The sequence below is a fragment of the Centrocercus urophasianus genome, unplaced genomic scaffold, assembly GCF_019232065.1.
Source record: "Centrocercus urophasianus isolate 14NV4802_14NV808 unplaced genomic scaffold, USGS_Curo_1.0 seq_10, whole genome shotgun sequence".
Taxonomy (NCBI): Eukaryota; Metazoa; Chordata; class Aves; order Galliformes; family Phasianidae; genus Centrocercus; species Centrocercus urophasianus.
The window spans coordinates 73,741,070-73,764,614 of NW_024884142.1; the positions used below are offsets into that span (position 1 = coordinate 73,741,070).

The 23,545-nt window shown below is 49.0% G+C and overlaps 2 protein-coding genes across 5 annotated transcripts in view; one reads left to right on the top strand and one right to left on the bottom strand.

The window, feature by feature from the left end:
- Positions 1–2,983: 2,983 nt before the first annotated feature.
- On the bottom strand, positions 2,984–11,521 carry MRPL14 (mitochondrial ribosomal protein L14). The gene is made up of 3 exons (XM_042812871.1): positions 11,464–11,521; positions 5,346–5,439; positions 2,984–3,622 (listed from the first exon to the last, which is right to left on the bottom strand). Exons 2-3 carry the CDS (start codon positions 5,417–5,419, stop codon positions 3,256–3,258), a joined length of 441 nt encoding a protein of 146 aa, XP_042668805.1. The 5' UTR covers positions 5,420–5,439; positions 11,464–11,521; the 3' UTR covers positions 2,984–3,255.
- A 127-nt stretch (positions 11,522–11,648) lies between these two features.
- Positions 11,649–23,545, top strand: part of TMEM63B (transmembrane protein 63B) — a 38,528-nt gene continuing 26,631 nt past the window's right edge. Inside the window, exon 1 of one of the 4 annotated variants that reach the window (XM_042815425.1) lies at positions 11,649–11,703. Coding sequence is in view for 3 of the 4 variants with exons in the window: in XM_042815408.1 (XP_042671342.1) it covers positions 21,451–21,464 (14 nt within the window). In the remaining variant the exon portion in view is untranslated. Of the gene's footprint in view, positions 11,704–19,921; positions 20,068–21,398; positions 21,465–23,545 lie in introns of those variants that run through there. The other 3 variants (XM_042815418.1, XM_042815408.1, XM_042815399.1) reach the window with 3 other exon arrangements.

A 23,545-nucleotide genomic window follows, 5' to 3' on the forward strand; every position in this document is an offset into this window, starting at 1 on the left:
GCTATGTCCCCTGCTGCCTTCCTTGATCCCACAGTCCCTCTGCCGTGCTGGCATGGGGCCACAAGCCTATCTCCTAGCCTGTCTCCAGGCAGATGGAACCCATCAGCTCCCTGCAGCATCCCTGAGCGATAATCTGTCTTGCCCATTTCCTTTTGAGACACCCCTTCTTACAGCCAGCTAATCCCCAGTTTGCCTTCCTCTGTCTAGCTCTGGGCCCCAGCAGCCAGCCCTACCCCATGTCTTTTCTTGGCACTGGTCATCTCTCCCTGCCCTCGCAGAACAACCTAAGAAGGGACCACTTTCCCTCAGGACCCACCAAAAAACATCTGGTCACATCACCAGGGGTATAGGCACCCCGTGGGAGCAGAATCTGACCTCAGTCCCACATCCAAACACAAGGAACAGCACTAACCCAGGGACACAGGCAGAGCTGGCCAAGAAGGCACATTTGTAAAGATCCATGAGCAATTCCTTGGGGCAAAAATAGGGACACTGGAAAGACTCTGAATTCCGGTTTCCAGCTTCCTTTACTCTCCACAGCAGCTCACAGCTCCTCCAGAGGCTGCACAGGAGATGAGAGGATTCCTCTTTGGCACCATCCCCTGCTGGGAAACTTTCCCATAGCAAAACCATTTTAATGGCAGAATAATAAACAGGGAGAGGGGAAGGGAAAGACAGCCAGCCTCCTTCAAGGAAAGTACCTGCAAGAATCACTACCCCCAGGAGAAACCAGGTTAATTCCATAAAACCAAAATACTTGGGTTGGAAGATCACCTGGTTCACTGCATCCCAAGCACAGCATGGGGCAGGCTCCAAGCCCACGCAGGCAGGTACCCCACAGAACAAGGGTCTGCATGTGGGTCCTGCTTGAAGGAGAGACCCCAGTGAGAAGCTGCCCCTGGTGAGTGCCTGGGATTTGCCAAGCGCAGACGTAGTGTCCCAGAGCAGTGATTTCTGCTGAGGCCACGTTCCTTGTCAGGAAAAGACACTTACAGACTGCAGGAGCTGCTCGGTGGGATGTGCTGAGCTTAGCTGTCTGCATGTCTGCTTATTAAGCTCCGAGGTTAAGGATTTAGTTCCACATATCAGTTTACTTATAAAAAAAGTGTCTCTCCACATTTTAATCTCAAGTCTGCTCCATTGTCTTGCCTGCTTCCTCTGGTGCCCTCTCCCCATGACCTCTATCCCTGCAAAATGCTGCAAAGTTATTAACAAATATTCTGTGAAATATTTAATATCCAAACAGCAGGGTCCACGCATCCCATGAAGAACTCATAGCCCTTATGGTCAGGACAAGAAAAACAAAAATTGTTTGGAGGTCCTTGTGTCCTACCAGGGAACTGCTTCAAGGCTGGAGTTGTTGCTAAGCAAGACCAAACAATCCACTTGAGCAGCTCTGCGAGTGAGTGACAGATTGGGTTAGCTGGAACCAACTGGACTCCATCTCCACCACGCAGATGGCCTTGCACAGAAACCACATGCAGCAGTGGAAAGCTATTTTTCAGTCTTAGGTTAGCAGAAGTAATTTTTTTTTTCTGTTCTCAAAAGGATACACATTTTGAAGGAATTTACATTCTCCCATTTTCAGGAGACACACACTCTTTTCTACTTGAAATACTAAGTTTGCCTCTGCTACACTTCCCAGAACCCCAGTGATCGCTGCACCTGGGCAGGATCCCAACCTGAGCAGCCCCAGCAAGACCCACCTTTGCAGAAGTAAGTCTCCAATGCCTGAGGTCGCAGAACACCTCTCACAGCTCCACAAGCCGCTAGATGGCCAGCGTGCACACCCAGGGATGTTTGGCCAGCAACTGCAGCTCCTTCTAGGAAACAACAGGAGGGGACCCAGCCACGCTTCTTGCTGCAACCAGAATGAGCTGTTTGTTCACTAACCCGCCCAGCAAAGAGACATAAACGTCACCTTCCAGCAAAGAAATCTCTCCTTGAAAGCAACTGTATTCAGACAGCCTGGAAAGACTGACATCAGCTGGGCACCTGCTGTGCTGCTTCCTCCAGCAGGCAGGCTGAGGGCTTACTGGCAACAGCCTGGGGCCTGGGAAGGTCTAGAGCAGCAAATCCAGCTTTTTCTGGCTCATGGAAAGCAGCAAGAAAGTAACGTGCTGCAGGCAGAGGGAGGTTTTGCCTGTATTGAACTGGGAAGCTGATAGGCTTAGGCTCCTCTGGTTCACAGGGAAGTTTTACTAAGGAGAACAGTGCAGCTCCTTAAAGCTCAATTTAAACACAGATTGTTGTCCAATCCACGTTACTTAGAGTAACGGAGCAGGAGGGGATCCAGGGTCCCACATCCTTTTACCCACTGCAAGCACCAAGTTTTTCTGCCTGGCTTCATGTGAACAAAGCAGTTTGGCTCCTGGACTACAGTTACCCCTGAACACAACAGCACAGCACCTACACACTGTTGTGCCTAAGTTTAGGAAGCACTTCTGGACAATAGCTGGCCTTACCAATGAGTACATGCTGCCTATCAGCAACAGATAATGGACAAACCTAGGTTCTCTGATGCAGTCTCAAAAAGCTGTCTGGAACTGAAATGTTTCTTCCAGTCAAACTTTCAGTCTGAACCCAACCCTTGTACTGTCCAGAGACAACAGAAGTTAATTTCCTGAGGTTGATCAGGTGGAGAGCATAGGCCATGTCCCAAAACTACCACATTCTCCTTCCCTTCCCAGCTCTGCTATGTCCTGTTCAATCACACACCACCAAAGTTGTAGGCCATCAGGTTTTCCCTATCCCATTCACTCCTAAAGTCTTCTTCCTGAGGCAAAGATGAGGAAACTTAACACTTTTCTTGAAAGGACCAACAATTCATTACACTGCTCTCATCTCTCCTACTTTATTATAAGTGAATCCATTTTGTACATCCCAGAACCATCAGGCCAGGGACTGGGCTTTGTGTCTTGCTCCAACAGAACTGTGAACAGTCGAAATAGGGAAAACAGAGCATAAGCAGTACAAAACAATGCAGATTTTCATCTTCTTACTTTAATAACTGGAGACCAAAGTAACACCAGCAGAGCAGTGTTAGTATAGGACCACTTCCCAAACATGCTGTTTTCTCTTCTGGAGAAAAACAAGGCATTTCAGAATTTAAATTAGCTGTTTGTATGTCATAAACAGGAAAAGAGACTCTTAATTAACCTCAACTTCCGCGTGTTTCACCTTTTTCTAGAAAAGGACCAAGGAACAGGTACTGTAGGAAAGGGTATGAACAGGATTGACAGAAATCTCTAACTCTCATACAAAGTTGCGGGCAATGGCCAAAACTTTGGAGAACTCTCCTTCTCTCTGCCGCAGGATATAGGGTATGGGTGTTTTTATTCTAGTTCCTAACGGATTTCCGTTGTCTTCTATGAGCACCACATTGTTAGAATCAAACCTAGGCGTCATGTGAGGACCAGGCATCTTGTGTCCTACAATCAAAGCCTTCTTCTTTTCTCCTTTGATAGCCAGAAGGATCTTATCTCCTACTTTGCCAACTCCAGTCTTGTTATACACGTGGATACACTTTGGTGGCCGGTGGTAGGGCGCGTTTCCCAAGGCACTGTTGTCCACCACTCGCACGCGAGTAAGTTTCTGTATTGCTCGGCATGCTCCACTGACACTGGCAAAAGACAGGAAAGAATGAGAGACAGATCTCCCCAGTAATCCTTGGGGAGCAAGGGCAAAGCCAGCACGGGATCTTGTGCCTACAAAACCACTCAGAAGTCGCCAGCGACAAATACGTACCATATGGCTGACGCATCCATTGCATTCAATGCGTTCTCTGAAAGCCAGATGCTACTATGAGCTTTGTACACTCTTCAGTAAATGTCAAACATAAGACAACGGTTCTACTCTGAAACACGACTAAAAGAAGAGTGGCTTGTATTTACTGCCTGTATTTTAGTTTTTTTTAAAGCAACTGTGGATGATTCGGTTCAACTTCAATTTACAAGCGAAAAAAATGCACTTGCTTCTCCCACAAACAGGAAGCTAAGACTCAAGTCAGCCTCTTTCAGTCTTGTACACAGTACCCAGCAATTTTCTGACCAATTTCCTTCTCAGTGAAGTGCATGAGGTGCTCTCACCAACCTTATTCTGCTCTCAACGAGACCTCTGAGTCCCACTGTGGCTGTGCTAAGCTGCTGCCAATTAGAATCACCATCCCCATGTGGGAGGAACCCAGAAAGAAGATTCCCTTCTGTGTCTGCTTGCACTGTGGGATTATCAGGAGTAGCAAGAAATAACAGCAATACACTGCATGGTTCTAAATCAGTGGATTTGACTTTGAATACACTTGAGAGCAGCAGGGATAAGCTGAGAATTTAACTTCCCTTTCAGGAATTGTTCTTCTTTTATCACACCCCATTCCTCTGTCTGCCAGGTTATGGTTGCACAACACAGAAGGCAGAACAGCAGAAGTTTAAAGGAGGAGCATTGCCAGAGGGAGAAAGGGAAACCTAGGCTGCACAAAGTCTAGAAAGCAACAGTAGCAAATTCACAACTATGAATGTGTGACTGCCTGATTACTGCTAGACAAGATAACTGCACAAGGTGGACTTTTCTTCTCATTTTTGACACAGCCTTAGAGTGAAAGTCCCCACATCCAAAAGCAAGCTCACCACACAGGAATGATTTCTCAGTTCAGGTTGCTGACTTGCATTCCAGCAGCAGCACTCCTGTCTCAGGGTTTTCACCTCCTTCTCACTGTCAGTGCATATCCTTTAAATATGTGGTGGAAGAGCTGACAAGAAGATGTGTGCCACTGGATCTTATTCTCACAAACAAGGAAGATTTGGGATGTGAAGACTGAGGTCAGCCTTGGCTGCAGAGACCATGAGATACTGCTCAGGGTCTTATATGGAAGAAACAGGGCAATAACCAGGACTCTGGTCTGAACGTCTAAAGTCCTGGACATCAGGAAAGCCAACTCTGATCTCTACAAAGACCTAGTTAGAGGTATCCTGTGGGTTAGAGCACTAAAAGGAGCCAAGAGAGTTGGTTCAAGCACCACTTCCTCCAAGCTCAAGATCAACGCATCCCTAAGTGTAAAAACCAGGAAACAGTGGCAGGAGACTCGCATGGATGAGCAAGGAGCTCATGTTAAAACTTAAATGAAGAGTTTAGAGAACATGGAATGTCTGCAGAGTTTGAATCGTGTTCTGACTGCCAGGAACTTGCATTTATTTGGGTTCACTTTACAATCTGCAAAGAGACATCTATGATATTTTTCTCATATTACATTATTCTTTTTTAATTAGAAATACTATATCTTATGCTAGATTTACTTAATAGCATCACTTCCAAGCAAGAAAATAAAACCAAAAGCAGGATTTGAAAATCACCTGAGGTGTCGCTGGATGACTGCGTTGCTCAGATGGCTTAAGGAAAATCCCAACTGCCTGTGCAAGAGAGCCATTTGGATTCTGGTAAGCTGCCCTGTTAAGAAATAAGAGAATTATGAACTCTGGGCATTGTACAGAATTTTTTTCACTTCCTTTTTCTTATGGCAATCACACACTAGGGTTTCAGCAACTTTTTGTACATTTGTAATCCTCAGCATACAGAGTTCTAACAGCATCACTAGTGTGCTACAAAGCACAGCAAGAGCCTCTGCCTGAATTCACTAGAGAATATAATTGAGATGCTTATACTATAACGCTGAGTTCAGTACCCCTGAGCTGCAGTCTTCTCACAAGGTTAAAGGCTCTTCTGTGCACTGTGAACCATGTAACAACAAACAAGTTTGAGAATTTTTGGATGTGAACAGCTTCTAATTTAGAAACTAGAGTGACCAGTAAAAGCTATCAGTGTTGCCTACAAGACCAGGCAAAAAGCCAGAGATGCTCTGCAGACTGGCATCAAAGCATCAAAACACAAGCTGCTAGACAAACACAGCTCAACCACCAATGAGGGATTCCCCTTGTACATATACAAGCTGTTGAGCATTGTTTGGAGCCCAACATCTCACTCCTACCAATCTTGCTTTGTTACAGCTGCCCAGAAGGAAAAGCTTCCCATGCCTTCACAGTGCTTGCTCAATCCCAACCAAAACACAACCCTGATCACAGCAGAACCCGGTTACAAGGCTAACCTCTGAGATGACCGCACCCTCTTCCCTAACTGCATCCCTAGTTGCTCCCTAGCCCCATTCTGTCAAACGGATCAGGTCCAGCCTGCTGAGTCAGTCACAACAGCTTATCTGATCCCAGTTCACTTTGCCAGACATGGGTTAGGAACAATGACCCAGGCAGCTATGGCAGCACATCCAAGCAACAGCAAGAAGCAGCAAAGATGCCGATGCCATCCTGTTTCAGGCCAGCTCACACAGAGTGAGACTTCTCTCTGACTGCAGCTTGCTGTGTGACAATGCCCACCTAGACCTTGGCAGCATAACCAGCATTTGCCCTGCTTCTCTCCTCTCTAAACACTAACATTATATGGACCATTTATCTCTTTTTGCTGGTATTGAGCATAAGGCCAAATTCTGGAGTCCCGTGTTGTGAAACTGTTTTTTTTAATAAAGATGACCTAACTTCTCCTCAGAGCACCCTGAGTGAAACATGCATTCTCCCATGTGTGACAAACCATCTCAGCTGTCACCCAGGCAGGTTTGGAATAGATAAAAGCTATAATCAGTGCTTACATTTAGTCGATAACAAAGCCACATTTCTGTTAGGCAGAAGATGAAGTCTCCAGATGACTCAGGGTATCTGTTCTGAGCCCACCTCTACCACTTCTGCACTAAAACAAGACCCCAGGGAAGCTGTATTTTTCAACAATGCCTCACCTAAAAGTGCAAGCATAGCAAGAAACAAGGCCCTGCAGTATTTACAGTGTCGCTGGCTATCAAAGCCTGATTACCTAGCCTTGCTGTTAGGATTGCTACACAACCTCAGCTTAACTCCCTTGCTGTAATCCTACGCCCTGTGCCAGCAGGTAGAACAGCCCGTGTCCTGTTCTGCACATGGGTGTGCTGCTTCCCGGCGCGAAACTCAAACCCAGGGTGCAAGAGTGCTCCTAATTCCTCCAGCAGCATAGCAAGGCCTCGGAGCCCACCAGAAGACCTAAACTAGCAGCACTGCTGAGTCAACCTCTCTATTGCCTTTGAGAGGTGTGTTTTGGGGAGGACACCATCGCCTTCACAGCTATATAGGGCTGACAGCCCTGGGCTGCAGGGCAGGGACAGGAACATGCTCTGCCCACTGTCAGAGGGACAGCAACACCGCAACCAGCTCAGCGTGCTCAAGGCCATGTGTCAGAGCCCCAGAGTGCTGCCTAAACTGTGAACTCACTACCAGTCTCAGGAGGAGTCACCGCTTGTTTCTACCCTGTGGCAGCAGTGAAGGTTTGAAGTTACAAAACTTCTGAGTGAAGCATCAACAGTTTAAAGTGTACAAGGACTGTTTATTTTTCCACATGACTCAGTATCCCTTTGCTGCTAGGAATTATTCCTCAGTATATTAAGATGTGTCATAAACTAAGAAACTCTGAGTGATTGATTACTTGGAATGCAGCATCCTGTTCGGAATTGAGTAAACAGAATATTTCCAGTGTGCAAGAAGGTTCAGGGCAGTAGGAAGAATGCTTCTGTGGCAAGGAGCCCAGCATGCAAGGAAGGGTGCAAGTGGGTTTCTGAACAATGAATCATACCCCTAACTGTAGGAACAAGCCAGCTTCCCTTCCAGAAACAGCCTACCCTTTGGGTCTGGTTCCAGCACTCCTCAGCGTGGCCCAGTTCTACCTCATTCCCTCTGTGGCTGGAACAGACACCTGATCTCCTCTGCCCTTGGTTTTGCCCACTGTGGAGGAGCTAAGACCAAACTAAACTTGCAAGGGCAGAGAAGTCATTGACTGCAGCACAAGCACTCAGAGCCAGTGCCAAAGGCTGAATGCTACTAAGGAGATGAAAGTCCCCTCCTTTCCAGAGCTGATGTTGTCTCACACTTTCTGAAGAAGGCTGTGCTTAGCACATGCTTGGGGAATGCACATGACCTGGGATTGCTCCCAAAGGTGGATCTCCGATTGCGGTCCCTTATCCAACTTCACTGCTCAGAATCACATGGTAAGAGTATCCCTATAACCATCAACCAGGAGCATGTGTGCAGTAACTCCTAGGAAGTCTGCTGTTGGTACTGCCCAGCTGATGGAGGAGTGCACTCTGCCGTAGCCTGGACAGGAGAAATAGCACTGGTGCTTTGCATTTAGTCACTAATGTGCTCCTGATCAAGGAATTACCTTGGAGGAGACTTTTGGAGGTCAGCTAGTCCAAATTCCAGCTCAAGGAGGATTAACTTCAAAGTCGTTCATATGAGGCAAGAGTAGTATTAAAAAGCACCTCAGTTTTAGCAGTGGCTCTTTCTCATGGCTGGAGAGACTCGAGTTCTTGAAATCCGAATCTTAGAGGCACACAGCTTCTTCCTGCTCCACAAACCAGTTAAAAATTCACCCAGAATTCAGACTGAGTTCAGATTCTGAAAAGGGGGAGGAGTCTGCTAATCAAATACTCACTAGGGTGACCCAATTTCTACTTCACTGAGTCAGACTCAACACGCAATAACTCGCTATGGCAAACACTCCCTTCTCATCTCAAGGACCCTTCAGCATTACCACATCCAGTGCAACAGACTGACATCAAGTTCAAAAATCACACCACAAAGGGGCTCTTCATTAGTTTCACACTTCTGGGAGTTATTTACCCACCGCACCATTTTCAAGTACCATATTAAAGCTCCTACCTTCACCACCTTCCCAGATGGTTAAAGAAGTGATTTATATTTACCGCAGGCTAAAGTGGTTTTTGAATGGAGGAATTCTGGAAAATTTCATCCCAGATAACAGCATTGGGTTACATACAAGTTTCATAAAACGCATGCAAACACACAAATAGAACACCCCAGGGAGCTGATATGAAGCAAGGACATCCTCCAGATAAGGAAGGCAGAATTACATACATGCTTTAAGCCCACTTCAGGGCACACAGTACTAACAAAGGAGTCCTCTGATCCCACAAAACACATTTCCATCAGCTCCCTTATACTGGCTCCAGCATTCTTGTTAGACAGTACTGTTTGTAGCCTGATTGCATGAATGCTAGAGCAAGAAGATGTGGCAGAACACTGGCAAATCTCCCTTCACTTACAGTGGGAGAGCAGCTCGAGAGATTCTGACGAGAGAAGAATCTCTTCCATTTCAGCAAAAAATACAAACGCATCTCACAACACTCAGTATCAATCTGCTCTACTAATATAGTCATGGGAGCACTAAAAACATCTCTGTCTGAACACTCAATGGAACAGTGAAACAGCTCTGACCAAGCTTTTAATCAATGGTGCAAAGCCTAAAACCCAGTTAAGATGTCATTCTTACTTTGCCTGCATCCTAGAGTAGAAGTACTTTTAAATAATGCTATTAGCTAGCAATCCAGTACGGCTTTCCTTTTTAATGAGAAATCAGAAATGACATCTGCTCCCTGCTCCCCCTGAAGAGCTGGAGTTCCACAATCATTCAGTTATTTCTATTTCAGCTTGTAACTCACCCACACAAACAGGCCACAGGGAGAGTCAACGGATGTGCAAAGCAAGTCCTGAGGCCAAAAGCTGCTGTCAAAATACAAAGTGATCTGAACCGTCAAATAGTGGGGGCCAGCATTCTAAGAGATGAAAAAAGACATGCTCTGGGCACCACAAAGATTTGACCTGCATCTGCCATCTATTATTAAAATACAGGAAATAAATCCAAGACAATATGTGCAATGCAAGTACCCAAACCCCTACTTGGGCACGATGGGTTTACTTATGGAATGCCTGTCAGGGTGTGCTGCAAGAGGCAGAAGAGAGTTGTGGGGTCGATCCATTCATGGCCATCCTCGTAAAGGAAGCGATGTGATTAAGGGCTTGGGTATGTTAAAAATACACAAGATACCCATTACCAAGATATAATTGGTTTTGCACTAATGACAGGCAGAAAGGCCAAATTCACAAAGAGGAATTAAGTCTTCATGAATTCCATTTATGAGTAGTATTAGCTATTAAACAGGGTGTTTATTGATCTGAGTTACCAATAGCAACTCATTGCAGGTACATCTGCTAAAAGCTCTCCAGTGAAACACGCTAACCTCATTTGCACAATCAGGAAAAGCAGATAAAAAGAGCTTTAATGGAAAACTTACTTTAGTTATTTTAAATATCCAGAAGTCCCAGCTCTAAGGTACTTATATCTGTTCCAGTATCCAAGCACATTAATACATTACATACGTTCATATCCACGGTGCTGTACTAAAATAGCAATGGACTGTTCCCAGTGTATCACAGAATCATAGAATGGCCTGGGTTGAAAAGGACCACAATGATCATCCGGTTTCAACCCCCCTGCTACATGCAGGGTTGACAACAACCAGACCAGGCTGCCCAGAGCCACATCCAGCCTGGCCTCGAATGCCTCCAGGGATGTGACATCCACAGCCTCCTTGGGCAACCAGCAGGAAATTAAGCCAAAGAAAGAACTTCCTAAGGTCAAAGGAAAAGGGTGCCAGAGTAGATTTCCAATCCCAGAAGCACTGACATGGTCTGTGGGGATGGAGGCAAAACCTGTCCTCACTAGGGTCTTTTGGAGTCACACATAAATTGAGAGAACAACTTGCAGACCACTATCTCATTGCTACTATCTCCTTTTGGTTGCATCTCCACTACATCTAAAAGCACTGAGGTCTCAGAATAGGACCACAGACAGCAAGCCACAAGCCCACATCCTGTTTGCAGCCGCAACCTGTGTGACCCAATCCCAACCAGCAAGGTGTGATCGCCAACTCGCAAGCACTGAAGTGTGATGGCAGGGAAAAGGAGCCAAGCAAGAAGGAGAAGGTGGGGAGTGGCAGCTCCATCATTAAGAAAAAGAACACAACAGAAGTCAGGAACCACTGACCTAGGTCAGCTGTCCACAGAAAGGTGAATGCTAGTAGCTCTCTTCGAAAGGAACTGCTCCAAAGGAGGGTTTAGGGGGCTAAGCAGCAGGGCCCAGGCTGCACACACACTTCCCGAGTCCCCACAGCACGCAGCACCGCTTGGTCCACGCTGCACATCAGGGCACAGGAATCCCACTTCCATTCCCCCATGCTCATAGCCTAACCCTGGCAGCACGGTCCCCAAAGGATCCCGAAACGAAGAAGGCGTTCCGGAGGACACGGCGGCCGCGTGTAAGCGCCAGAGCAGCCTCCGCGTTTCCCTCCTCCCCGGCCCACGAGGATCGGCGCAGGCGGCATCTGCACAAGGCGCCATCTGCACAAGGCCGCAGCCGGGCCCGCCCGGAAGGCCTAAGGATCGGCGACCTCCAGTACCGGCGGCGACAGAGACGGCTGTTCCCACACAGCCACCGCCGGACGCCGGACGCCGGCTGCACGCGCCGCGCCGCGCCGCGCCCCGCCTCGCCCCCAGCCCACCGACCGCCCCCACGCCCGCCGCGCACCTCAGCGGCACCGCGGCCCTCCGCCCGCCGGCAATGCGCACGCGCGCTCCGCCGCCCGCAGGCCCCGCCCATCGCTGTGCGGTGCCGAAGCCACGCCCGCTCGAGGCCACGCCCCGCCCCGAGCCCAGCCGAACCGAGCCGATCGCTCCCTCCCGTCGCGGCGTAGCGCAGCGCGGTACCGCAGCGCCCGGCGGGGCGGCGGCAGCGGCAGCCCGGGAGCCCGTCCGCGCCTGACGCAGGGTAAGCGATGCGGCATCGCGGGGAGCGGCGAGGCCGGCGGGAAGGGCTCGGGGAAGGGGGGGAGGAAAGGAGGGCGGCGAGGCCGGCTGGGGCGGGGGGCTGCCATCTTGGAGCGGGGAGAAGCCCGCGGCCGCGCCGGGCTGCGCTCGGGCGGCGAGCGGCGTGGCTACGGCCCGCCCGGGACGGGCCTCGTGCTGAGCGGGGCAGGATGAAGCTAGGACCGCGGGGCCGTTCGCTCCGTCCCCTCCCCGTGCGCTCGGCCCCGTGTCGGCCTCGCGGGGTATTTGTTGCCCGCTGCTGCGGTGTCTTCTGGACGGCCCCGCGGGTGCCCCGCCCGTACGTGGGACGAAGCTCCGCGGGCCTCAGGCTGCGGCCGCACCCCCTTCCAGCCCCCCGCCCCCCCCGGCCTCGGAACCGGCTGCGGGAAGGCTCCGTGCCTATCGGAAATAATAGCAGTGCTTTAAAGACGTGGATCCTATTGACTGCATTTAGCTGGCGTCCGCCTGGGAGGGTCTTTCTCGTGCCGGGCTCTTTTACGGTCCTTAAGGGCTGTGGCCCACCTGCAGCCCTCACCTGGGTGCGGAAGCATGATAGAGATGAGGCTGGGAGCAGGCTGTGCTTGGGCTCAGGGGTGTGCTTGGTTGCCCCAGGTTTGTTCTATTTCCAGCCGCTGGTAACCTTGGGAGGAACTGAGGCTGCTCTGTGTTCTGAGGTGTCGATTTTCCTGTTGGGAGTATTGCTCTGAGCCTTGCGATGCTCCGGTTTCTTCCCCTTTGACCGGAGCGTGGTGTCACTATCATGAAGCATCCCGGGGTCAGGAGTTGAAGCAGCAAAAGGAAGGTGCCGAGCTATGTGCTGCTGTGTCTCCTCGCTCAGGCTTTCACAGTATCCTCAGTCATGTTTCCTAGCAAGAAAATGGCCTGGAAACGGGCTTTCTTCTGATAAATGCTTATACAATAAAGTGGGATATACTTCTTTCTAAGAACAAGGTTGCAAAGAACATCTCTGTGAGTGTGAGACCTGCAGCAGAAACCTGTGCACCAATGGCCTGTCTTTCCTGTCTTGTAGTCGTGCTTTCAGTGAGCGAAGGGCACTGAGTGGGGCCCTGCCAGCTGCCCACATTGCCTCCTGCACCCTTGGCATGGTGGTTTTGATCTCAGTGTGCATTCCTTCCATCAGTGCCCATCCTTGCGATGGGGTCTGCGAGGGGCTGCAGCTCCCAGGCAAAGGAGGCCCCTTGTGTGTGGTGTTGTGCTGCCTGCAGGCAGCACGATTAGGGATCCGATGGCGGATTTGCATATCAAAGCATCAGCTTTGTTCTGGTGACGGAGGCGAGGATGATGGTGGGGCTCACTGGGGAGCGGGCTGGAGCTTTCCCAGAGCTTTTTTGGTGCAGAGATGAAGTGAGAGAATGGGGATGTTTAGAGAACGTGTTTGTTTCCATGTCTATTAAGACCTTCTTTAATTAACAGCTGTTTTCCGGGGGGTGGGAACAAAGGAGAGGGGCCACACCTCTCTCTCGGACCCGAAGCCCCTCTCCCCTCCCATAGGCACCTGCCCTCGGGTGAGTCTGCGTTTCCTGCCTGTGCTGGGCTGCATCTCCATCCCCATGGCAACCAAGCCGAAGTAGCCTTTCCCTGTGGCACCGGGTGTTGCACTGCCCTTCGACAGCCCTGCCCCGTGGAAGGGACATGGAGGTGCTGTGCCCCAAACTAGGCACGCAGTGCCGGGTCTGGCCCGATGGCGGAGGCGGCAGGGAAGGGAGCGGCTGGGCTGTGTCCGTGGGGATGCTGCGTGACTCAGAGGAAGGCCTTTGTCTGGTGTCAGATTGGTGCCTCCTGCTCCTCCCAGCTCCCCCGAGGCTCTGCTGGAGCTGAGAAGACAGAAAGCAAGTGCCTCTGTGCGAGCATGGCTCTGCTTTCATCCCTGGTCAGTGTGATGGCTGCAGCCACTGCGAGCGGCAGTTATCATCATTCTTTTTTGCACTGACACATTGTGAGCTCCAGTAGGGACCCCTGGTGCTCTTGGTGCAGTCCAGCTTCTGGCCCCTGCAGCCCCAGGTCTGTGAGTATGCCTGCTTGCTTGGTTGCTTTGATTGTGATCTGGCTATGATGGATGGATTCCTGATAAATATGAGTAAATAAAAAATCCAGGAATTATTTTGTGTGTGTGTGAGTACACACAGTGCAAGAGAGAGAGGGCAAGATTTGTGGTGCTGGTGCCAGGCCTGTGAAGCAGAGGCTCACAGTGTGAAATAGCTTTTTTGTGAGGCTGCAGGCCTGTGGTTGGCACTGCCTCCTTGCTCTTTTCTCCCGGCCTGGAGCTGGGTGTCTGCCCTCTGCTCCAGATCAGCTGCAGGAGGCGGAGGCTCCCTTGCAAAATGTGAGATGTGAATGCTTTTCTCCGTGTGTCTCTGCAGTGTTTGCTCCTTTTTGCTAGGTTCTCTCTATGTGCATGTAATTGCTAAACAGTACTGCAAATGCTTCTGTTTTCCTCACTGCTCCTGCATGTCAAAGTCATAGAATGGCTTGGGTTGGAAGGGACCTCAAGGATCATCAAGCTCCAATCCCCCTGCTGCATGCAGGTCACCAATCTCCATATTGAATACTACATCAGACTGCCTGGGGCCCCATCCAACCTGGCTTTGAACACCTCCAGGGATGGGGTATCCCATGTCGATGCTGCCTGCCTATCTCCCTGCTCTGCCTCCACAAGTTTGTAGTTGCTTAGTGCTGGCAAGGTGGGGATCCTGCTGGCAGAACTTTCTGCATCTTTCAAGCTAGGTCTCCTGTCAGCACCTGGAGGCAGTGGCTGCAGGCAGGGCTCGTGCCTGGCTATGCTTGTTGTCTTCTGCAGACATTTCCTAAGCTTCCAAAACCCAGCAGCCACCAAAGAGCCCCTCATTTTCCCTGCCTGAAGAAGGCACTGTGAGCTTCCACTGCCTTGTTTTTCTTGTCCTGCTCTGACCTTTGCTTCTCCCCTTTTCCCTGGGGGTTCCTGCGCTAAATTCCTTGCAGACCTCAACTCTGGGTAGCAGCCAGTGGGGCTCTAGCTTGCATTTGGTGCTTTCACAAATTAAACAGTGGCTGTTGGTAGGCTCTATCTCTTGTTCCTTCAAAGCTGGGGAATGAGACAGTCTTGGTACTGTCTGTTACTTAGAGGAAACCCAGATGGCTGCAGGCCTCATCTCCTGCTTGAAGCAGTCATCATCAGCTGGTGTCTTCTGTTTGAAGGTCAGGCAGAGCCTTGTAGTACTGCAGGGCTGGGGAGGGTATCTGCTTCTGACTTGATAATAAATCTAGTGCCATGGGCCTAGGGAAGGTCTTAAAACAAATGCATCCTTCAGCTCTGTACTTATTATCTAGCTTCCCTTTGTATGAAACACTGGGCTCTGGTGTTGCTGGTGAGGCAGACATCTTCCCTGGGGTGACTGTGTTCAAGCTGGTGATTTGGTTTGGCTGGGCTCCTCTCTATACTTGAGGCATAGACCTGCTAACAAATTACCGTGTGCCTGTTACACTGCGGTAACTGCCCAAGGGTTTGTTGTTACTCACTGTAGAAAAGCAGTTCACTTGACATGAGTTGCAACATTATGAATCTGGAGGAAGGAACTGAATTTGTGCTGGACACAAAACCATGTGAAGACTGGCTGCAGCAGGAGGGTCATTGCTGTTGGACAAAGCAAAGAACTGGCTGAGTGGAGAAGAACAAATGCAAGGTGACAGTAAGTAGGAACTCTGTCTTCACCTGGAACAGAAGGTCAAGGGTGATGAGGGATTTAGAGGAATTAATTTTAAAAAGTGAATCCGAGCACAAGTGAAGTAAAAACAGGTGATGACCATTTAGGTCAATTAGATGTAATCAAGTGGACAGAGCTTTATGAAATTCACCTGAGTACTTAATAAGCTAGGGCAGTTTTTGTGTGATGAGCAGCCATGCTGAAGAACACGTAGCAGAGGAAAATCTCAAGGTTTGATGTATAGGGGGAAAGAATAGGGCTACAACCAGATAGTCTAAATAAACTGGAATAAATAGCTGAGCAGCAGTGTCTGTTGTGCTAAGAGAATATGCTGATTTTAAAAAGCCACCAATGTATTTTTGTCTGGATGGTACTGCATCACATCAGTCAGTTCCCTTGCCCAGAAGGATGGCTCGCCTAGCAGCTGAGCGGGGGCGATGGATGTTATAGATCCTAACTTGAGTCAGCCTGTGTCACTGGCCCATGTGTCAGCCTCATAAACAAATGGGGAAAGGGTGGGAGATGGGAAGCATCCCTCAGCTGGATGTGCGACTGGTTGAAAAGCTGCATTCAAAGTGCAGGTTGACAGCACTTCTCCCTGGCAGGACAGCCTGCTTAGGGCAGAGGCAGGGCTGGGGGGAAATGTTGGTGTCACCAGGATTTGGGAGTTGGATGAGTTAGCGCTTTGCTGGGGAGGGGCACACAACACAAGCCTTGTGCCAGGCTGTGTTGGGAGTGCCACGTCTAAAGTGCAGGAAATAATTACTGCTATCCCTGACATAGATGGGGGATTACAGAGGCAATAGGCTCAGATCCTTGGAAGGATGTGCACAAACAAGAAAAGTATCCAGCAGTGCAACAGAAATGATGAAGGTCTTTAGAAAGACAGTGTGGGAGGGAGGATGTAAAGAGTTAGGACTGAGTTAGCCTGAGGAAAAAAGGTGGAAGAGGGAACTTTCTCAAGAACGTACAGCAGTGTGCTGCTCGAAGACTGTAGTTGATTGTCTTTGAAGATGGGGTGGGAAATCATTTCACCTGTGGTGGTGGAGTCACCATCAATTGAGATGGTGAAGCAGGAAAGGCTATCTTGAAGATTTTTGTCAGTTTTTGTATCTGTTTTGAGGTTTGTTTTAGGTTTTGGTTTTTTTTTTAACAAATTGGCAAATAGTTCTTAAATATGGACATATTATAGCTGGCTGTGCCTTGAAATGAAGAATCTCACCTGTAACTGCCAGGGTGGAAGGGGTCGTCTTAGATTACATGAAATGTTTGGTACCTGCAGAGGAAGCAATGAGTAGCCATAGGAATATGAATACTGCAGGAGAAGGTGCTCAGGAGACTGATACTAAAATACTCTTATCTAAATCCAGTGTCTGTGCTCAGAAAAGGATGTTGAAAAATTGAAGAGAGCTACAAAATAATCTGAGGGCTGGAGATGAATCTTTATGGTGAGAAACATAAGGAGATCAATCTGTTTATCTAATCAAGGAAAAGATTAAGGTGGGACTTAGTTATCCTACATAAGCATAACACGTCTTATGGCTGTGTGTCATTAGCTTGGAAGGGTAGTGATGCCAGGCTATAAAGGATAGCATGAAAAATGCAGGGCTGTGATCACCTCCAGGGCCAAATAGGCAGCTGGAGGTCTCTGTCTTCACCCCTTCCCTGCAACCTGTTACCACTTTCTCAGCACATCCTGCCTTGCTGTTTGTGTTAGCCCTTTCCTTGGGACTCCTCTGCCTTGTGAGGAGACAGACACCTCTTAAACAGAAAGCAAGCACTAGCCTGAGCTCAGCTAATACGCAGTGGTGCCCTTCATGCACTGTCTGTGCTTGTGCCCCTGCAATTGTTCCCTGCTTTTCCTTGCCTCAGCCCATCTGTCTCTTTGAGTGATAGACTGCATCCCTCCCCTTGTGGCACTTGGCTTCCTTGCCAAACAAATACCTGGGAGCCTACTCACCAGCTTCTAAACTCGTCACTGGGGTCAAAGATGAATAAAACTAAACATCACCCTTGCCTCTAGTTCTGGCCAGCCTATGGGCCAGGGCATTATCACCTGTGGCTGCTGTTGTATTAAGGTTCACTAAGTCAGCTTCCAGTCTGAGAGGCAATGTTTCTGTCATAACCCAATGAAGAAACCTTGAGAGGGAGATTGGGTGAGCTGCTGCAGCAGATGGCTTGCTAAAATCTCGCCACATCCACGGCTTCCCTTTCACCCACTAACGCTGTAATGCTGTTAAAAATAAAGATGATCCAGTTTGCCTGATGAGGATGAATCCTGTGTAAATCCCCACTGCCTAGAGCTCATGGCATCTTGCACTCTCACGTCTTCATCTTTTATTCTTGTCTGTGGTAAGAGGAACTTCAAAGCAAATGAATAGATAGCTCTTGACTGTTGCTGCAAGTCAGGGGAAATAAATGCTTTGATGCACACTGGGGAGAATCCCCCCCTCCCACAGTGTGTCACTGCTTTTTGTGCTTTTTTTCTCAAGTATTATTCCATTTAGATGAGAGCAGAATTTGGATGTGCAGGAAATAACCTCAGTAGGCGTTTGTGTTTGTTCTGGGGAACATCTCCTACAGCCAGAGTTGCTCCAGGAGAGACATATGGAACAGCAGCTGTAGTTCTGTTCTGGTGGGCACAGGGTGCGCCTCTGCAGTGGATGAAGGCATGGAAATATTTCTGGTGGTGGTGATTTTTCATCTGGGCCGTGCCTGTGGGTGCGTTGGGTGTCTCCTTCAAAACACCTACAGTCTTCTGGCTGGTTTGAGGTGTGGGGCGGCCTCTTTTGGTTGCTCTACTGATCTGTTATTTTGGCAAAAATGCTCCAACTTCTCATTCTGGTTTCTTCTACCACCTCAAAACACCTAGAAGCGGTTTTGCCAGTATAACTGCACCCCCATCAGCAGACTCTGCCTGTGCAGACATGTTGATCACTGGGGACTTTGCCTCTGTGTCTGAGACCATGCTGGAAGGTGTCTGGGATGGCCTCGTCCAAAAGCTCAGACTGGGAAGAGAAGGGAACAGGCAGATGAAGCAGTGGAAGTGTCCAGTTCTAGTGAGCTTACAGAATGTGTGAGTGACCAATCTATTGGTATGCTGAAGGCAAGTGACTGGTAAATGGGGAGGGGGGGGGAACACAGGTTTCAGGTAAGGGAGATTTGCTGTTTGGGTCATGGTAAGTATACTCTATTGTTTGCACTGCATCTTTTGTAGCAAGAAAAGGTATTTTTAGACCTTGTCAAGAAGGTAAACTAGCCCATCTGTGCAGTAGTGCAGGCTGGACTCATGCGTTGTGGCTGAGCGAGTGCATGGATTGGGAACACCCAGCCTAGTCCTGAAAAGTTGTGGAGTACCATAAGCCTGTCTGGTCCACAGCAAGTGTGCCTGCCTGCTTTCCCTCTGACTCTGTCTTTCCCCCTCTGGCTGTTTTTGGTCCACTCAATCACCCTTATCAATCTGTTGTAGCCTCCCCTAGATGCCATGTTGCACTGCCTCTTTGCAGAGCTGGCTCTAGTAGCCCCAAGCAGAGTTTTGGAGTAACAGCAAAACAACTTCTACAACGCCCGTGCCAAGGCTGGCTTCATTATTCCTGCTCTGTATCCCCACGTACAGGTTCATGAGTGTTCATGTCCCATTTCGCCTGCAGGAGCCTTGTGCAGGATAAGTTTCAGAGCCCTTCAGGACAAACTTTCTTTCTCACTCTTTGAGGAAAAAAAAAATATATATATGTCATTTGGGGAAAAGAGATGCTTCTGGGGCTCTGCCTGGCAAACTCGCGTGTCATAGAATCATGGAATGGCCTGGGTTGAAAAGGACCACGATGATCATCTAGTTTCAACCCCCCTGTTATGTGCAGGATACCAACCACTAGACCAGGCTGCCATACCACAACCCCCCATCCCTTGAGAGCAGGGAGTGTATCCTGTCCTGACAAGCCTGACCGTTGGTTGGAAGACTGAACTAGCAATGGCAAAACTTGATAGTGCATGATGCTTCTCTCCTGGATATGCAGACAGCAAGCTGCTCCAGTGAATTAATGATTTGGCCTTCCTGGGAGGGCTTCCATGGGAATTTTCCTCTCTGCCAGGCAGAAGAGTTGTGGGGTGTATCAGCAGCATGCCTGTGACTTGAGGCAGCAGGGATGGTTGTGGGTAGGAGGAGATGAGCTGGATGGTGATCATGGGGGTGAATCTGTGAATGCTGGTGGTGGGAGGAGTGGGTGGGCCACAGGCCTGCTTACCAACAGGTGCCTGGGTATGTTTTCCCCAGCAAGCCCCTGCTGTGGTAGAGATCCAACACCGAAGTGATGCACTGGAGCACTCCTTCATCTCATGCTACATGTCAGGTCAAGCTGAAGGTTTATCAGCATTGAAGGCATGGATGTGAGAATGAGCAGAGCTTCTAGGAGGAACACACTTGTCCTGGAGATGATCAACAATCTCTAGGATCTACATCTGATGATGTCCTGTGGTTCTGTCACTAATTATGTGGTCCAGCCAGGCCTCTGGACTCCAGGCTGTGATTGGATATACACTGAGGCTGTCTGGTGAGACCACTGAACAACCTTCCCTGTGCCTGCTAGGAGAAGTGGAAGCTCAGAAATCGATCCAAGATTCTTAATGTAAGTGCATGTCCTCTCCAAACTGTTTGAGGCTGATAAGTGCAATGGCTTAGAAGATGGATCCAGGAAATGGCAAAGGGGAATGGAGCCAGGAGGTCCATTATCAGTTTAGCGGTATGGAAGGTGTGCTGAGTGTCTGAAAACAGGAAAGTAATAACTTTCTCCAAGAAGGAGAGGAAAATATGAGGTTCTAAAAATGAGCTTGGCACAGAGAGACAGATGGGCTCAGCTAGAAGGAAGGAATGGAAAATGCGATGGTGGCTTTAGGAGGAGCCAGGAGTTGGCACTGATTGTTCTGCCTGGATGGCTTTCAAGACTCTGATCTGCAACCATATGGGTGTTCAGCTCAGTAACAACACTGCAGGGTCTGTTTCTCGCTGGGAAGGTTCATACCCTGGCAGGGTATACCTTGGACACCACAGGAGGCCTGCATAATTTAAGGAACCCTGGGAGATACTCTTCCTTTTGTTGTTCAGGTGCCTTGTTTCAAACAGGAGTCCTGTGGACCTGGGCTCTTAATCCCTCGTTGAGCCCAAACTGTCTTGTGCTTGTCTCTTCCCACAGCTGAGGGCAGTCGGGTGTCCTTGCTCGATGCCCAGGAGCAATGAGTCGATGTGATGGGTGGCCTTGTTGGAGGCAGGCGGAGTGGCAGCTGGGGCCAGGTTCCCACGTGCTTGCCAGAGGCTCACCAACTGGCAGGGCTGCTGTTCCTCCACAGGAGTTGGGCAGTGCCTGAACTCCCTGTCACAGCGTTACATCAGCCACTGAGCTGCTGGAAGAACATCACACAAGCTGTCAGGAGGCTTTCAGGGGCCCTGTGTTAAATCTGTTCTTTGGCACTGTGCTTCCAGGGCTTAGGATGATGGCCTGTTCTTGTGTGGTGGATCTAATCAACAGCACTCTCTTCCTTTCACAGGAAGATTGCCCAGAGTTTAGGTGTCTGTTAATAAGAAGTGCTGAGTGTACCCTCAAGTCCAGTGGCCATGGAGGGAGCTGCACATGATCAGCCATCCTGCAACACCCCACCCTAGGTCAGCTTCCCATGAACTTCTGATCTTTCTGTAACAGGAGGAAGGTTCATCTGATCCAGAGTGCTCATACTCTCTTGACTCATCAAGGTCCTCTGCTTCCACCGCTGGAGTGCTCAGTGTTGGTAAACAGCACGTTATAAATAGTCATCTGATGCTATACTGGGAGGAGTTCTGCCCGCCGTCGAGCACAGGCACTGTGGGACCTGGGCCTGGCTGCCATGAGCTCAGCTGGCTCTCGTAGAGCCTGGGGCACTGAATGAGCTCTGTCTTCTCTGCCCAGTCACACAGGTGTCACGTGTGTGCCATTCAGAGCAAACACTGAAGTCTGAATTGAAAAGGCTGTGGATTTCTGATGATCTACAGAAGGTGAGAGTCATTGTCAGGGTGTTTGCACAACGTGGAACCCCACAGTGTTATCTTGGTCCCTTTGTTGCCCCCTGTGAAAAAACCAATCACCCTGCTGTCAGTCCCCGTGCTGGGTGGATGGTGTGGCCCTGACTTCTGCACTCGGGATTCCTCAGAGGCTTTGATCAGGATGCCAGTCGGGTGGCATCAGAGGAGGGCAGGCTGCCAGGGGGGAAATTCCAGCCTCCCTGCTTGCTTTCAGGGCTGTGGCCAGATCACAGCGACAGGCCTCCAGCATAGATAGGCAGGCAGCGGGCGGCTGCGCAGGAAGGCTAGAGGAGGTGCGGTCCTCCTGTATCCTTGTACTTTTCCACCTCCAGGTGCTGGTTTCAAACAGGTAAGCACAGTGCTGGGCTTTCAGGATGGCCTCTCTCAACTGCTGGGCTGCACTGGAAGAGCCAGGCAAAAGACACTCCAGAAGCAAACTGACTAATATGTGAGCTGAGCTGGTGGTGCTGTGCTTTCCTCGCTGGTTTAAAAACAAAACAAAAAACAAGAACAACTCGATGTCCTTTAAAAAGTTTGTACTTTATTTCCAGCATATTTTTGTACCATGTTCTGGAAATCAAGTGGTAGGAAGCCTATCTTCTCTCGTGTGGTAAGGCAGTTCTTCTCTGTGCTTCAAATCTGTAGATCATCTTCCACAGCATGAGGTTAGATGGATTTGTTTTATTGCTTTTTGTTGTTTATTTTTTCCAATTTTTTTTTTTTTTCAAAATACCCAACTATAAAGCAATGTGCATGTTTGCCAAGGGCCTGATAAGCCCTAACATTGGTGATGCATAGCAAGTCTGACAGACAGGTTCAGTTGTGTTCTGGTATTTGGAAGTGAAACAGCTAAGAGGTTTTGAATGTTCGTTGATTTTTAAATGGTAAAAACTGAACTTCATCAAGTGAGAGTTGATGTTTGTCAAAGTACTGTATTTATTTAAAAAAAAAATAAATAAATACATTTGTCTTCCACTCTAGACAGTGTGGACACTGCAGGAAGCAGCTGTGCTGAGGGTGAGTGGGAAATGAGAGGATGTGCTAGGGAGACACGATGAGTTTGTTGGTGATTGGATGTGACCAAAGGAGAACTCTGACTTCTCAGGGTATGGATACAAAGGCAGTGTGTGACAGTTGTTGCTGCAAAGTATGCCACTGGACCTTATTTCTTGCCATCAAAGGTAAATTCTGGCTCAACTACTATACCCCAAGGTGCTCAATTGAGGCTGGGCTGACGACCAGTGCACATAGCCAAGGGTCAATGAGTGGTCCTGGAAAACATCAGGTGCTTGAACCAGAGCACACTGCTTGAGTCTGTCCCTCTTTAGGCAAACACTTAAGTTTACCCATGTGCTTAAGTTTCAAGCACTTCAGTGAGAGCATTTCAAGATAAGTATGTACTTGGGAGCTTTCCTTAGCAGGGGTGATTTCTTTTGCATGAAGATCCTTGGAGAAACGTCTTAGGAAGCATTAAGCCCTTACAGCTGCCAAGGCTAGATTTGTGTTGGGAGAAGCTCATCTGAGTTATTAATTAGTAATCAATCTCTGAATGCTATATGCTATTAATTGCTTTTATGCTTCTGTTTCTGTGATATGTTTGTGAAGGCCAAACTTTGCTCCTGTATGAAAAATTCTGGAGGAATTGTTTGCTGTTTTGTCATGTTGCATTGGAGGCATCAGCTGCAGCTCTATTGGTGATTTGTCATTTTGTGTAGTACATGTGGCATGTTGTCTGTTCCAGAAACAAGATATGAACAGTGTGTTCACCATCTTCAGCACATGAGCCAGCAAAGAACAGTTTTGCTGACTGTGGAAATGCCCTACTGGTCTTTGGGGTCCACTAGCCCCTTTTGATTTGGGTGTACTGCCCATCCTGACTCAGAGCATATGGGTCCCAGCCATCATTACAGACACATTGTTTTCCCTTGGCACTTGAAGCAGTCAGTGGAAGCACAGAGCATGAGACAGTGATTTGGGAGGGAAAGGTGGAATCAGAAAATACGCAGAACATGCAATGGGTTCATTGTGCCCCCTGACTCACAATGACCAAGATT

Bases quoted from the DNA above. Each gene is read 5' to 3' on its own strand.
- MRPL14 (XM_042812871.1), bottom strand. From the start codon at position 5,419: ATGGCTCTCTTGCACAGGCAGTTGGGATTTTCCTTAAGCCATCTGAGC. The intron at 3,623-5,345 runs GTGATTTTCAAA...GTCTTTTGCCAG, and splicing joins GTCATCCAGCGACACCTCAG to TGTCAGTGGAGCATGCCGAG.